This window comes from Rhinatrema bivittatum, chromosome 10 (genome assembly GCF_901001135.1).
Source record: "Rhinatrema bivittatum chromosome 10, aRhiBiv1.1, whole genome shotgun sequence".
Lineage (NCBI taxonomy): Eukaryota > Metazoa > Chordata > Amphibia > Gymnophiona > Rhinatrematidae > Rhinatrema > Rhinatrema bivittatum.
Window position 1 is genome coordinate 23,529,186 of NC_042624.1, and position 16,240 is coordinate 23,545,425.

Here is a 16,240-nt window from a genome sequence, read left to right on the forward strand (position 1 = left end):
CTGATTTCCGACGAGGGACCGGAGGTACTTTCTGTGAGACAGGGTAATTGCTATGTGCATGTACACGTCTTTTAGATCCAGAGAGCAAAGTCAATCCCCCTGTTGGAGAAGAGGAAGTAGAGAGCCTAAGGTTACCATTCTAAACTCCTTTCGAAGATGTTTGTTTAGGGCACGAAGGTCTAATATGGGGCGAATGCCTCCCGTCTTTTTTGGTATTAAGAAGTATCGGGAGTAGAAGCCCTGTCCCCTTTGCAAAGGAGGAACTGGTTCTATGGCATTGGTCTGTAGAGGGAAGCCTTCTCTCCTTGTAGAAGGTGAGAGTGGTCAGAGGAAGTCCACCCCGGCGAGGTGGCTTTTGATAGGATCTAGATGGATGAGACCTAGCATGCTTTGTAAGCAGTTCTTTTCGCCTCTCTCCTGAACTGCCATTTAGAAGAGGTAGAGAAGTCAGCAGTACAGCGGAAAGTTGCCGCAGCGTCTCATTGTGATCTTTGAGTTGTGCAACGGTTTCTTGGATCTTCTCTCCAAACTGATTGTCCCCTGTACAGGGGAGGTCTGCTAAGCGGTCTTGTACCTCTGGGAGCAAATTCAAGGATTTCAGCCAGGCCCACCTCCTTGAACTTATACCGGCTGCTGATAACCTGGAAGCTGTATCAAAAATGTTGTAAGCTGATCTAACTTCATGCTTACTTGCATCAAGCCCTTTTTTACAATGGAGTTGTTGGTCTTGGAACTGATCTGGGAGATGGGTTTAGCTTTATATTGGGAATGCTGCGGGCCATCCAGTGCTCCTACCATGTGACAGGGGCCGGCCAATGGCACAGACACCCTGTCACATGGTAAGGGCAAAGGGCCATCGGTGCCAATTTGATTAGTGGCAGCCGACGGCCCGGGAGTGGGAGGATGGCCCAGAGCAGGAGATCGCTCCCGGGACCCCCACTGGACCACCAGGTACTTGTAAAATGTTTTGGGGGGGTTCGGGAGGGTGGTGGAAGGTAAGGGATTAGTTTTATAGGGTCGGGGTGGGTTTAGGGATTGTTTTAGTGTGCCGGTTTTCCCGCCCTCCCCCTCCCCCGATTTACGATTTTTCACGATAAATCGGGAGAATTTCTATTGTATCACGACTCTTAACGATTTTTGATGATTTAAAAAATATCTGATGATTTTTTTAAATCATCAAAAAACAATTCACATCCCTAGTGGTTAGTACAGTTAGTGTAGCTGGGTTTATAAAAGGTTTGGATAAGTTCTTGGAGGAGGTTTGGATAAGTTCTTGGAGGAGAAGTCCATTAACGGCTATTAATCAAGTTTACTTAGGGAATAGCCATTAGCCACTGCTATTAATTGCATCAGTAGCATGGAATCTTCTTCGTATTTGGGTACTTGCCAGGTTTTTATGGCCTGGATTGACCACTGTTGGAAACAGGATGATGGGCTTGATGGACCCTTGGTCTGACCCAGCATGGCAATTTCTTATGTTCTAATGATCATTTCTACAAGAATACACTTACAGAAAAGTGTATCGTTATCTGTTAGCAATCCACATAAAAGCTGGAGGAGTTAAGAGCCACTTCTTTAAAAGTGCGATCATTAACTGCCTATGTTCCCATGAAACTATGGAAAATATAGCAAGGCGATGCAACCTCACCTTGCACTGGCCTGTTAGAAGTTTTTTTAAAATCTAATGTTGCTTTTCCGGAAAACCCAGCTCGGAAATCAATTGTGCTGAGGCCTGTTATACGAACAGAATGCCTTCCACTGCTGGAAATCTGAAAAACATGGGGGAAAAACTGTAAATATATATCTGCAGCTCTTCAGTTCTCTTGCAATAATCCATCTAGCGTTCCGCACAATGTCCAGTTTAATTTACATTCTACAACTCTGGGTGGTAAGCTGTTCACTGCAAATTACAGAACAGAGTTAAAATAAAATATAAAAATTAACAGAAATAAAAATCATAGGCACAGTATAAACAACAATCTGTAAAAAAACATCAGATAAACATTAAGTATACCAGTTAAACCTCCCCTAACCCTGTCCCACACCTCCACTCTCATCATCTAAAAACACTGGTGGGAACTGTATCCTTGGGGACCCAGCCAACCATGGTCCAAAGATATTACACAAACCATGCCTGACACTAGTTCATTCATGCCTCATCCAAGGTATGGGAGCCATACCGTGGATGCCCACACACACTCAAAAAATGAAAGCGGAAACATTTGTGAGAACGATACCTGACCCACTCAGGAAAAGTATTTAAAAACATCTGCCAAAACCATCCACATAGGAACACACCTGCTTTCAAAGTATACAGACATGAATATTGTGATGAACTGTGGGATAATGATCCCAGCCACCCTCCTGGTACATCAGAGGGAGAAACAGAGGAACCCTATTCTATTCTAGACCCATAAATAAAGAAAGACTTACAAGACCTGGAATGTAAAAGGATTATGAGCAACTGTATTTTCAGTAGCATTAGAGATAAGCCCAAATTAATTCCAACACCTTTCAGTCCAAGAGTTTAAATGCTTGCAATAGCAAACGTAATCCATTTGCTGAAATGGTCTACTTTAGGGAAAATCTCCCTCATGTGTAGCTTTTCTAATTGGTTCAGAACCAGTATGGTTTTAGGCCTCAGTGCAAACTGGAACAGAATCAACAGTTCAATTAGCAAGCAATCTGTGATTTCTGACTGCAGATCACAAAAGATCAGTCCAGACTCCTGGGATGTACCAAAGCTTCCCTAACCAGGGTGGGACTGAGAGAGTCCCGCTCGGAGAACACTGGCCCCAAAGGAACCGGGCTCTGGGGCCCAGATATCTAGACAGTAATGCCTAGCAAACATGTACGGAGATTTCCATGTAGCTGCTCGACAAATCTCCTGCGGCGACACCTGCTGACATTCCGTCCCCGAAGTCGCCTGCGATCTAGTAGAATGAGCCTGGAGACCGATCGGAATCGGATGGCCCTGAACTAGGTAAGCCGAAGCAATAGCTTCCTTCAGCCGGCATGCAATGGTGGCCCTTGAAGCTTTCTTTTTTTTTTTTTTTTTTAATTTAATTTTTATTACAGTTTCAACAAACTTTTACAGAACATTTGTACAGAGAAAAAACAGATAACATTAATAAAGTGATAAGAATAATACTCTTTACGTAATTTAGTGTCATTACAAATCTGCTACTAGTTATAGGAAACGTGGGAGTCCAATTACATTGAGCAGTAAACAGGAAAATATCTAAAGATAAACTACTATTATTGCAGTTTACAGAGTGGAGGTCATGAGTTTAAACTTATCACCCTAACCTGCGTCCTATCAGGAAGAAGAATCTAGGTATGTTCGCAACTGTCCTGGTTCAAAGAAGATATATCTAGAGCTTTGATATATTATACATTTGCACGGAAAGTGCAACATAAATTTTGCGCCTCTAGACATTACTTCTTGTCTCATTTGAAGAAATTTTCTCCTCTTTTCTTGGGTTGCTTTCGTGACATCCGGATAAATCCAGATTCTATGCCCATGAAATAATCCACCTTGGTTATGTGTAGATATAACTTTAATACTGCATCTCGTTCCGAAACAAAAACAAAAGAAACTACCAAGGTACCTCTACTTTCAATCACAGTGTCCAATGATAATTCAAGTAATGCAGAAACATTTAAAGATTCTTCCTGTAGTCCTGATACTTGTTGCTGTTGTTCTTCTTTATTTACTTTCTTTGGGGTATAGTATATTTTTGAAATAGCAGGTATTCCCTCATCTGTGAATTTCAAAACCTTCTTAAGATAGTCTTTAAACATATCACGTGGGGATACTGCTTTTAATCTGGGAAAATTTAAAACCCTCAGATTTATTCTTCTTAAATCATTTTCCATCTTCTCCATGCGGTTAAAGCCTATAGTTTCTGATTTAATGAGGTTATATTGTACTTCTTCTAAATATTTAACCTTTTGTTCAGTCACAGTTAATTTACTTTCCATATTGAGTATCTTTATATCTATAGACTTAATATGTTGTAGGTTTTCTCTCAGCAAACTAGACATTGTTTTAATTGAACTGTCCATCGAAAGAAACATTTTCCAAATGACTTCTAAGGTTATTTCAGTGGGCTTAACCAAAGGTAAAGGTTCATATAAATGTGCCTCAGGTTCTGCTTTCCCTGGACACGCAGGTTCCCGGTTTCCATCATCGTCCTGATGTTCCTCGGCATCCTTGTCCCCGGAGCCTTTAATACCAAGGCTCTCTGAAACATACGCTTTAATAGCGTCTTTTCTTGGGGCTGATGTTCCAGCTGGACCCGTTTTTCCTTCCAGCCAGCCAGCTATGGCATCTCCAGACGTGCCGAAAATCCCGGATGGTGGTTCCGGGGTATTGGGTGCGCCGGGGCTAAGGGATAGCTCGTCCACCTGGGGTCCTGGTGTCTGCTCTGCATCAGGACTCCCCGCGGTGCCTGTCCCCAGCATATTTCTCATGGTTCTTGCGAGCATAGACTCAATCCGCGGTTGTCTCACGTCAAAGATAGGAGTCGAGGTAACAACAGTTTTAATCTTTGCTTTTCTTTTTGTATGCGGCATAGCAAAGAAATTCTTCAAATAGGACATTCAAAAACAAGACTTGCAACAAGAGATCCCCGGAGTGAGCTCGCACGCGTCCACTCTAAGCGGCAGCCATCTTGGACTCCCCTTTGAAGCTTTCTGACCCTTCCTGGGACTACTCCATAGGACAAACAGATGGTCTGAAAGACGGAAACCGTTTGTGACCTCCGAATAACATATCAGCACGCATCTGATGTCCAACTGTCTTAACTCCCTAGACTCGGAAGTAGAAAGATCTAGGCCCGCCAAGGATGGGAGCTCCACTATCTGATTCAAATGAAAAGAGGACACTACTTTTAGAAGAAAGGAGGGAAAGAAACTCCTTCATTAGAAATCCTTAAGAAGGGCTCCCGACAAGATAAGGCCTGTAGCTCCAAAACACGCCGCGCTGATATGATAGCCATGAGGAAAACCACCTTCAATGTCAGATCCTTCAAGGTCGCCCACTTCAGCGGCTCGAAAGGCGCATTACAAAGGGCATGGAGAACCAGGTTGAGCTTCCACGAATCAGAGGACGCAAATATTTAACGCCTCGCAGAAAACGAATCACATCCGGATGAGACGCTAGCGCGAGGCCCTGTACCTTTCCCCCAAAACTACCAAGGGCTCCCACCTGAACTCGTAGGGAATTGAAGGCTAGATCTTTTACTAGACCTGCCTGCAGAAAGGCCAGAACATCCGGAATAGTAATCTTGGATGGCTCCACTGCATGGTTCAGGCACTAGTCCTCGAAAATACCCCAAACTGACGTAGGCTATGGAGGTAGAAGTTTTATGGAACTGCAAAAGCGTAGTAATCACCTCCTCCAAGTAGCCCTTATTTCTCAATCTCCGCCTTTCAAAAGCCATGCCACTAGACAAACGCGATCTACCTCTGTGAAATAAATGGGAACTTGTCGCATCAGACTCTGGGATGGATGAAATCTCAGCGGGCCTTCTACCGCCAGATTGAGAAGGTCTGCAAACCATGGGTGCCTTGGCCACTCTGGCGCGACAAGTATCACCTTGCCCAAATGAGCCTCGATGCGGCGTAGAACCTTGCTGACCAACGGCCATGGCAGAAAGACATACATTAGAATGCCCTTTGGCCAGGGAAGTACCAGAGCATCTACACCTTCCGCTCCTGGCTCTCTTCGACGACTGAAAAATCGAGGAGCCATCTTGGGCCTGGACCATCGGTTGCACAGGAGACTGAAAGCCTTGGAGAGTTCCCACTCTCCTGGATCCAACTGGTGGCGGCTGAGAAAATTGGCCTGCACATTGTCCACACCAGCAATGTGAGAGGCTGCTATCCTGTCAGGTGCTGTTCCACCCAGCTGATTAAAAGTTGAGCCTCCATCGCCACCGGACGACTCTGAGTTCCGCCCTGATGTAAGCCACCATCATCCGCATTGTCGGAAAGAATCCGCACTGATCTCCCCTCTACTAAGGGAAGGAGGGCCTGTAGCACCAACCGAACCACTCTGGTCTCCAACCAATTGATCGACCAAGAAGACTCCAACCTTGTCCACTGATCTTGCACTGCTGATCCTCGCCAAACCACTCCCCACCTAGAGAGGTGGGCATCGGTGGTTACTACTATCCAGGAGGGAATTTCTAAATCCACACCCCGTCGTAAATTTTCTGGACACAGCCACCAAAGAAGACTGGACCGTGCTGAATCCGTCAGTGGGAGGAGAAGATGAAACTGTTCGGAGAGCAGATTCCACTGGGAGAGCAAGACTAACTGAAGAGGATTCATATGCGCAAAGGCACAGGACACCAGTTCGAGAGTGGAAGCCATCAAACCAAGGACCTACAAATAATCCCATATCCTGGGATGAGGCATGGATCGCAAGGACTCCACCTGAGTGAGAAGCTTGGACAATCTTTCCTCGATAAGGAAAACCTTTCCCAAAATCGTGTTGAACCAAGCACACAAAAACGCCAAGGACTGGGAGGGAACCAGGTGACTCTTGTTAGGGTTGACCACCTGACCCAATGAGCTCAACATCTGTAGCACCCTCTGCACTGCTGCCCTGCAAAAGTTTTCTGACTTCGCTCGAATCAGACAATCGTCCAGGTAGGGGTGTACCAAAATCCCCTTCTTTCACAGGGCCGCTGCCACAACCACCATCACCTTGGTGAAGACTCTGGGTGCCATCGCTAGACCAAACAGTAGCACGCAAAATTGAAAATGATTCCCTAGGATTGTAAACCGTAGATATTTCTGATGATCTGGGCATATAGGAATGTGCAAGTAAGCTTCTGTCAGATCTAGAGATGCTAGGAATTCCCCTTTGTGTACAGACGCTATCACCGAGCAAAGAGTTTCCATCAGAAAATGAGGCACCTTTCGAATTCGATTGACTCTCTTTAAGTCTAGGATGGGACAGAAGGTGCCCACCTTCTTGGGCACCATGAAGTAGATGGAATAGCACCCTCCCTTGAGCTCTCCTGCGGGTACCGGAACTATGGTGCCTAGGTCCTGTAACCGCCGCAAAGTGTCCTAAACCGCCTGGCATTTTTATTGGTACCTGCATGGGGAAACCATGACCCGCTCGTGGATCGGCCAAGCAAAATCTAACACGTAACCGTGTTCTAATATACTGAGGACCCACTGATCTGAGATTAAGTTGGTCCACTCTTCTAGAAAAAGGGAAAACCTCGCCCCTATTCTTGGGAAGGAAGAGTGGAACGGCCTTGCTTCATTGCACTGACTTGGGACCCCCATGAGATTGTAGGGCTCCATCTCTGGCAGGGCGGCACCCTAAAAAGGACTGATTCCAAGAAGATTGGCAGCTGGGACCCTGTCGAAAGGACGAACCGGTGGAACGTGAAGAGCGATTTCCCCAAAATCTCGCCCGTTACGGAAAGGATCCTCTCATCCTGGGTCTATCCTCTGGCAACCTATGGACTTTATTCTCCCCCAGAGATTTTATCATGTCCTCCAATTGTTGCCCTAAAAGTAGCTTATTTATTTATTTAACATTTAACATACCCTTGAAGGGTAAGGAACTCAGTTGAGCCTTAGAGGAAAACATCCGCAGCCCAGTGCCTAAGCCAGAGGAGCCTGCGAGCTGACACGGCCAAGACCATAGTCCTGCCAGAAGTCCGCAGCAGATCATAAAGCATGTCAGCACTGTAAGCTATGGCTGCCTCCAGGCGCTCTGCTTGCACTTCCTCACTCGCAGAAAAGGATAGTGCGGCTTGCAAATCCTGAACCCAGCGGAGACTGGCTCGCAGCACGAAACTGCTGCACATAGCTGCCCGGACTCCTAGGGCCGAAACCTCAAAAATCTTTTTAAGCTGCAACTTCAATTTGCGATCCTGCAAATCTTTCTGTTGCGACTGTCTGTCTATGACGGCTTCGCCCCGCCTACCTCACTCTTCTTGCGGCTCCTCCCGCTCACCTCGGACTACTGGCTGCCACGGCGTCTGTCTGCCGTCCTCTCCGGCGTCCCCTGACCGGCTTTGGTGCTGCTTCCTGCCATGCTCCTCCAAGGTACCATAGGACGTGCATCTCTAACATTTTATGGCAAGCATCCTCTTCAGTTAGCAGTTGAAAAGGAACGGTCTCCACTATCACCCGAACAAAACTGGTGAAGGACAAGTTCTCTGGGGGTGAGCGGCACCTCTCGTCTGGAGGTGAAGGCTCCGATGGTAGATCATCCAAGGCCTCCAAGGAAAACTCGGAGGAATCATCATCCCATGGGTCATAAGGGGCCTCCTCCTCCCCAATGACTCGTTTGGGTTGGGGAGGAAGGCTGAACCCTGGGTCCCGGGTTACTGGCATCGAGGGCCTGTCAAGGGACCTCGGTGTCGGCCGCGCAGGCATCGTTGGACTCGGGGGCTCTGGGGCACCCGATGGCCCGAGACCGGGCTCAGGCACTGTCGGCAGTGCCCGTGGTGGCCGGTGTGGAGCTGCATCCTCTTCTGATGAACCTGGAATCGAGATAGTATTGGAAGGCGGCATCAGTGGCAGATGGGGCACTGGAGGACCTCCAGGCACCGGCTGCATTGGCAAGGCACCGAGCAGCACGTCCAACATCTCCAATAGGGGCGCCAACATAGATGACGCCAGCTCCAATGCTGGTATGGGGGCTGGCACTGGTGATTGCTCGAGGCCCCAAAGGGCATTGAGCACTGCCTGCTGGACCATGCGGTCCAACTCCTCTCAAACTTCTAATGTGGTAAGCGCTGAGGAGGGAGGAGGTGGCAGACGGGGCGTAACCGGAGCCTCTATGGGGGTCCGTGGAGGCTCGACCCAACACTGAGATCGGTGGGGAATGCCCTGGGCTCTCAAGGAGGGCAGGGCCTCCTTGCCACAGGGCCATTTTGGAGGGGGTTCGGCTGAAGCCAGTGCTCCCCGGTATCAGTTTTGGCACCGTGTGGTGATGACCGTTGGTGCCGGTGTCGGTGCTTCCCTCATTGCTCGACCTGATCCTTCTCCAGCAAGGAGGAAGACAATCCTGAGGCCTTAGATTGGCCCGACGCCGGTCAGAGATGATCCACCGCACCCTTGTCATCACGCAGGGACATCGAGCCCGCCGGGCTTTGGGGATCATCTGAGCACAGCTAGGACACCGATGATCATCTTGAGAAGGCCCCAGGCAGAGGACACAAACGTCATGCGAGTCCATGATGGACATAGTCTGCGGACACTGGGGGCATTTCCAGAAGCTGGTCGCCATCAAAAAAAGATGACATATGGTTGGTGACCGGCGGCCACCGGGGGTGGGGGGGCAGACGCTCGGGAACCATCTGCAACTCGGAAAAAATTCGGCCTTACCGAATGCCAGAGGAACCAACACACAAATGGGGACCCCCCAGAATGGGAGGTACCAGTGAAAAATGGATAATTTTCCCTGTGAGGTAAAAGAAGAGCTCCAAAAACCTGCGAGGCAACAGAACTACGGAAAAAAGGAGACTGAAGGGCTGCAGGGATAGTGGCATGCTGGGCATGCTCAGTGTGCCAGTCAAAGTTTCTAGAAACTTTGACAAAAGTATTCCATGCCAGGCTCCATCTGATGATGTCACCCATCTGAGAGGACTACCATCCTGCTTGTCCTTGGAGAATGTAGTTAAGTCACGATGTATGCACATGAGTAAGAAATAAAGGGGCAGGGCCAACAGTTATGTGTGTAACTCCATATTTTAAAACTGGAGGCTGCAGTGTGCGGTGGCCTGTTAGCTGCGCTTCTTTATTGCTGCTCCTGATGAGGAACAAGTCTGCAGAAATCGTGGTTAGGGCTTATACTACAGGGTGAGGGGTCTGGGTCAACTTGGGGACATGATGGATGAAGAACCAGAGGGGTCTGGATGACCTTGAGATTGACTGGGCAAATTGATGGACTAATTGGAAAAACTGGGAATGTCCCTCACACGAGCATGTTTTAAAATCCTCTTAGTACGCACTTTAAAGCCATAAAGATACATGAAGTAGGTTTGCTCGAGTTACCTCTTAAAATTAGGAGCATACTTATGCGTGGTAGGCGAATTTGAAATCATATGCACACAAGTGCGTGCATGATTTAAAATTCAAGCGAATCTCCACTTGCGTACCAATACGTGCATGTATAGGAGCATGCGTGCTCGTTTGAAAATTAGCCAGTGCAATTCTAAGCTCTCTGGGGATAGGGGAATTCCTATAGTACCTGAATGTAATCTGCTTTGAAGTGCCGAAAATACAAATGATGAAAAGTATTCTCACTATGAAGACTTAAAGCACTGTCACATGCATGAGACTAAATTTCAAATTTCACTTCAAAGCATGACGAATTCTCTCATTCTGTATATGTACAAGACTTAATTTTCAAATGTTTTTGAGTAATTGCAAAGACTGCTGGAACTATACTAATAAACGGGCCAATACAGTAAAAATTGCGGGAGAGCCAACACTCAGTGTTGAGCGCCCCCTCTCCTGACTTGCGCCCAGTCCTTGGGCAGGCGTTAATTTCTGAGAGTAAAATGTGAGGCTTGGCCGATACAGTATAGTGCACTCGGCCAAGTGCACCATTTAACACGCGATTGGCTGTGTGTTAGAGCTATACTCCTTTCAGTATAAGGGGTATAGATGCGCGTCAAAAACACACAGCCAATCGCATGTTAAACGGTGCACTTGGCCGAGTGCACTATACTTTATCGGCCTGAAAGTCTTTTCAAATCACATTAGGTCAAAACTACAGTTTATTAAAAGACAATATTCTAGAGGCTTGCTTTGAGAGTTGAAGGAGAGAGCCTTGTGAGATCGGAGAGATGGGAGGTGTCGCCACAGCTGCCTCCCCTTCCCCCTCCTCTTCTGTGGGAACTCTCCCTGACGTCATCTCTGCGAGACCTTCAGGGCCTATTTCAATCGCGGCCCTGTGGCGCGCAACCGCCGGTGCCCTCTTGTGAAGAATTTGCGGAGTTTATCATCTTGCGTTGTTTGTATGGGGAGGAAAAGGAAGGGTAAGGGGTCTGCTTCTTCCCCATGGACTCTCCCATGTTATGTGGTCACCTAATTTAACCTCAATAGGCGAGAAGGAGGAACCTTCATTTAAGCTCTGGAGCCTCTCTGAGTCCAGGAGTAACTCTGCCTCCACTACAACCCCACATGGTTTCTTTAGAGGGAGAATCTTTGGCCCCTGATGAGGAAGGGGTTCCCAGAAGTTCTCCCATGGTAATAAAGGACGTCGCTACTTTGAATTCAATTCAGAATAGTAAGCCGATGACTGTTAGTGCTGTTGATAGGCTAATGGCTAAGACTTCCATTGTCCCAGTACCATCTCCAGTCCATCCCCTGCCTGATGCTGGTGAAGCTTCTGAGGAGCCTAGCAAAATGTCCTTAGTTGATGTTTGCCTTCCAACCTGCAAAGAACTAGGTCTCCATCTATTCTGCAACTGAGGAAACTAAGCTGAAATTTCAAGATCACAAATTCCATTTGTCTTCAGCTGAGGATGCAGTTTCTCTTTGAAATCTCAAGTGGCAATGGAGCAAGTCTCAAGGATTTCTCATGTGAAACGCAGTCTAATTATTCACAATGGATTAGAAGACATTGACAACTTTCAAGGAGGGAAAAATTTGCACTTCTTAAACTTACCAGTGACTAACTAGGCTGATTTCAGCTAATGAAATGTTTAAAAAGTATTTGTGTGAAATCCCAGAGTTCTCTGTTGAAAGGCTCCCAGTGTGATCTAAGATGTAATATATTTCCCAAAATAGGAGGAATATTAATCCTGAGGATTTATCCTCTAATAGTCCTAATCTGTCTGCGGTTTTCGAATCTTCCTTAGATGACATCCCTCTTAGAGCTACTCTCCTGGTATCCTTTTGTGCAGATCAAGATAGGGATGAAGTTTTCCAGAAAGATTTTCTTAATAAAGATTTTCTATTTTGTGGACAGAAGGTGCAAATATTTCCTGATGTTTCCTACGCAACTGAACATCGCAGGAAGCAATTCCTGAGCTGAGAAAGTATTGTCCATGGGAGACAACTTTCTCTCTCAAATTTGCATGTATTTACTGATCCCACACATTTAGAAACGTTCCTGAGTGATAAAACAGGAGATCAATACTCAATATCTGTCTGTAACCGTTAGAGTTAAAGGTTGCAGATGGCAGACAATTTATAGGGGACCTTTCTCTCTCTTTTTGTAAACTCGATTCCTTTATAGTTGTTGTTTTTTCTATTCTCACCCCCTAACTTGTAGGCTGGTTCATGTATTTGCTTTTTGAACTTAATTCTTGTATGATGTCAGGAAATGTCTTTTTTTTTAATTTTATTAGATGTAAATGATTTAAATTTAATAAAGATGTACATTTAGAAAAAGACAATGTTCCAAATAAAGAATAAATATTGCATAGCTGCAGTAGAAAAAGTACCTTAATTGTCCACATTCCAGGATCTGGATCTTTGATGTTCACTACCTTGGCAGAATTATGAATGTTCAGTAACTCGTTCAAGCCAGATCCTTTCTTAATCGACTTTCCTGAAATACAGACAAAAAGGCAAAATATCACAACTGGCCAAGCTGAATTCACAAGATACTTTAAGATGGTACAAATCAACAGTCTTCAAGCTGCCCATCAACCATGAAACCCAACATTACTGTGCTCACACTCTGCATGAAGAATCCCTCACGGGGCAGCTCTTAATATTGGTTGGATACATTGGAACAGCAGTAGCCAACTTACAGCAGCCTGAAGACCAAATCTATTGCTTTATAAAATGTTTAACAGTTGCAATTAACCTCTAGTCCTGCCACAGAAAAATACATACTGTGTATAGAATACTTGTAACAGCACATATAGTACGGTACCTTGAAAGTGTTTATTTATTAATCACCAAAATAAAGATTTACAAACATATTGTATCTGTCATTCAACATGATGGCAATGGCCTTGATGTGAATGGAAAATATTTTAAAAAGAGTTTGTTTTCTGCTTATTTAATTGAAACAGATAATGAGCATAATTATATGGACAATTTATTTATTTATTTATTTAACGTTTTTTATATACCGATAACCGTTTGCACATCGTATCGGTGTACATTTAACTCAAAACATGGTAGGCAGAGCCTTTACATAGAACAGTAACTATAACAATTAAAAGTTGCAAGGCATAACAAGAGCAAAGGTATTGCGAAAGAGAGAGTAAACAATAATTATAATAGTTGTGAACTAATGTACAGTATATTTACAAGAAAGAATATTTACAAGAGAGTCAGGCATCTGGACAAATGGATTTCATACATTATATGGAGGGAGTAGAGGGAGGGTAGGCTTGTTGAAAGAGCAGAGTTTTTAGTTTCTTTTTGAATTTTGGTGTGGATGTTTCAGTGCGGAGATCTGGGGGGAGAGAGGGAGAAGGCTCTGTTCATTGTATAGATTAGCTTGTAGGGTTTGATAGAGGGGGAATGGAGTGTTCCTTGGAGTGCAGGATGTGTGGATCTAGTGGAGGTGCGAGGAAGGAGTGGGGGGCAGAGCCAATTGAAATTTTCCTTAGTGATACTTTTGTGAATGAGGGATAGAGTTTTGAAGAGGATACGTGATTGGATAGGTAGCCAGTGGAGATCAAAGAGGTTAGGAGTGATGTGATCTCTTTTTCTAGTGTTGGTGAGGATACGTGCGGCAGCATTCTGTAGGAGTTTGTAGGACGGACACAGCGCCAGCAAATATCACATGTGTTTATTTATTTATTTAACACTTTTCTATACCGACCTTCATGAAAAAAATTCACATCAGATCGGTTTACATATAACAGGGGGATAACATTGATCAACCATTTAACAAGAAGTGAAAGTTACATATAACAAGGAGGTAGAACTTGGTGTGGCTAGGGTAGCCTGAGGTAAAGGACAGAGTATCTGAATAAATTAAACAAAGGCATAAAATATAACGTTTAAGCTAGGCGAGGCACCTAGTCAGGAAGGTGGAGTCTTGTCTGGTCGGGTATTGAAGGTTTTGAGAGTTAAGGGAAGGCTTGGAGGAAAAGCCAGGTCTTAAGTTTTTTCCGAAAGGTTAGAGGGCAGGGTTCTAGCCTGAGGTCTGTGGGCATGTTATTCCAAATGGCCGGGCCCGCTGTAGAGAATGCTCGTTCTTTGGTGGTGGATAGACGTGTGGATTTCGTAGTGTAAGCTGAATGTCTCTTAGGTTCACTTTTATATGTTTCTTAAAGTGCTTTTTCTATCAATGCAAATAAAATATTTCTCCTTAACTTGGAACATTGAATACCCCCAAACCCAGGGCGTTCAGCAGTGAGCACAATGTCCCATAAAACAAAAGCAGTGCTTAGTTTGTGTGTCCCGTGTAAGAATGACCCTGACAAGGATCCATGTTTTGAGCGTTGCCTGCCTCAGAGGGGCTCACCAGTAAAGTTATCTGAATCACAAGTGAGAGGAGCAAAGCAGCACCAAGACTCTAGACAAAGTACCAGGAAGGCCACCCGGAGAGTGGACCCAGCCCCAAAGAGCTGACTGTCACCAGGCTCCAAGCACACCCCCAGCTGGGATAGGGGTGGAGCCCTGGCCGAAGCCCGTGTTTAAACCCAGCAGAGATGGAAGCATTTGCAGACTGGAACAGCTCCTGGGAATATTTGCTTTCAGCCTGACCCTGGATCCCTACTCATAGAAACAGGAGCCGTGCAATGCCCATAGCTGGGGACTTTTCAGATTATGGCTGATAAGCAGTGGGCGAACAACATGTATCAGTTTCCTCTCTTCCACCCCCACCCCCAATCAATCGACACTTTCTCCCACCCACCACCACCACCACTTGTCCCCCCAACCTCCAGAGATGCCCCCCCCCCCGCATCCTTCTTCCTCTCTTCCTGACCCCAGCACTCTCTTTGCTCCGTGACTTCTGCATCCTCCCTCTTCCCTAAGCTGAGTGAGTCACTGCTGTAGAGAGTTTTGTGGGTGCTGGAGCCCCTCTCCAGGTTCTTCCCACAGGCAGTTTCCAACGTCTGCCCCAGACTCGCCTTACTTCTCCTGTTCCCTGCAGGCTAACGGAGGAAGGGGAGCGGCGGAGCTGCATACAGAGAGGCCCTGGGATTTCTAGTGCTGACCCCGCGTATGGGAGTGAAATCCTGAGAGTTCCCAGGTGTTAGCAATGGCAACCACTGCCCCTGCATGTCCCACCTCCCAAAGCTGGATTTCTTACAATACATATGCACTTAATGTCGTTCTTTCTAGCATCTATTCCTTGCAGAGTTTATATAAAGGTCAATATTCAAAATCCATTTACACTTAAAGTTAACCATCTAACCGGTAAGTTTCTGAATATTGGGCCCCTTATCCAGCTAGATTTTATCCCGATAAGTTTAACCAGACAAGAAAAAGGCATTACAGGGCTGTTTCAGGGAGGAGTCATATTATCCATCCAACGATGCCAATTTTAACTATAAGCAGCTAAGTTAACCGCTTAACTTTACACCTGCGTCAGAACTGGTGTAAAGTTATCTGGCGCTGTGTGGCCAAATAACTTGCTACTTAAACCAAGTATCTTCAAATGATATCTGGTTAAGTTGCTCTGTTTAGACCAAAAGAAAAATATGAAATGATATGAACAGACCTGTGGCCTGCTAGCCTTCCTCCCCCTCAAAATTTCAAATAAGGCCCAATCATGCCGTTCACTCCCTACCCCCACCTCCTCCTAAATTTGTAATTATGTCCCAGTCTGCAGGTCGGTGCCCTCCACCTAGGTTGCCAGCTGGCTCCAGATTTTCAGGACAGGTTGATCCGGTCCTGGTTTTACCCCATTGCATGCTGGGATTTATTCTGCTTTCCCTATTGCAATATGTAAGAAAAGCAAGACTATAAGTACCTGATTGCAGGTGAGTTAAACCAGGACTGGATGACCCTGTCCTGAAACTCGAGCCAGCTGGTAATGCTAGCCCCACCTCTTTCCCGGTTCAGTAAATATACATAAAATAAGGCTGCTTCCTACCCCCTCCAGCCTTCCCACCCACCCTCACTGCCAGTCGCGGGCAGCCTCTTCGCTATCCCCGCCAATACCAAACAACCCAGCATTGTAACATAGAAACATAGAAATGACGGCAGAAAAGGACCAAATGATCCCCCAGTCTGCCCAGCAAGCTTATGCCAGTGTCTGCTGCGCTGTGCAGGTTACCCCCAGGCTTATCAGTTTCCCAGACCGTAAAAGTCAGGGCCCTCGGAGGCT

At 46.0% G+C, this 16,240-nt stretch overlaps 1 protein-coding gene across 1 annotated transcript in view; it reads right to left on the reverse strand.

Annotated features, from left to right (window-relative positions):
* The window catches only part of HMCN1 (hemicentin 1), a 688,208-nt gene that overhangs the window by 480,731 nt on the left and 191,237 nt on the right, over nucleotides 1-16,240 (reverse strand). The window contains 2 exon segments of the mRNA XM_029617466.1: nucleotides 1,649-1,769; nucleotides 12,441-12,547. Coding sequence (XP_029473326.1) covers nucleotides 1,649-1,769; nucleotides 12,441-12,547 — 228 coding nt within the window.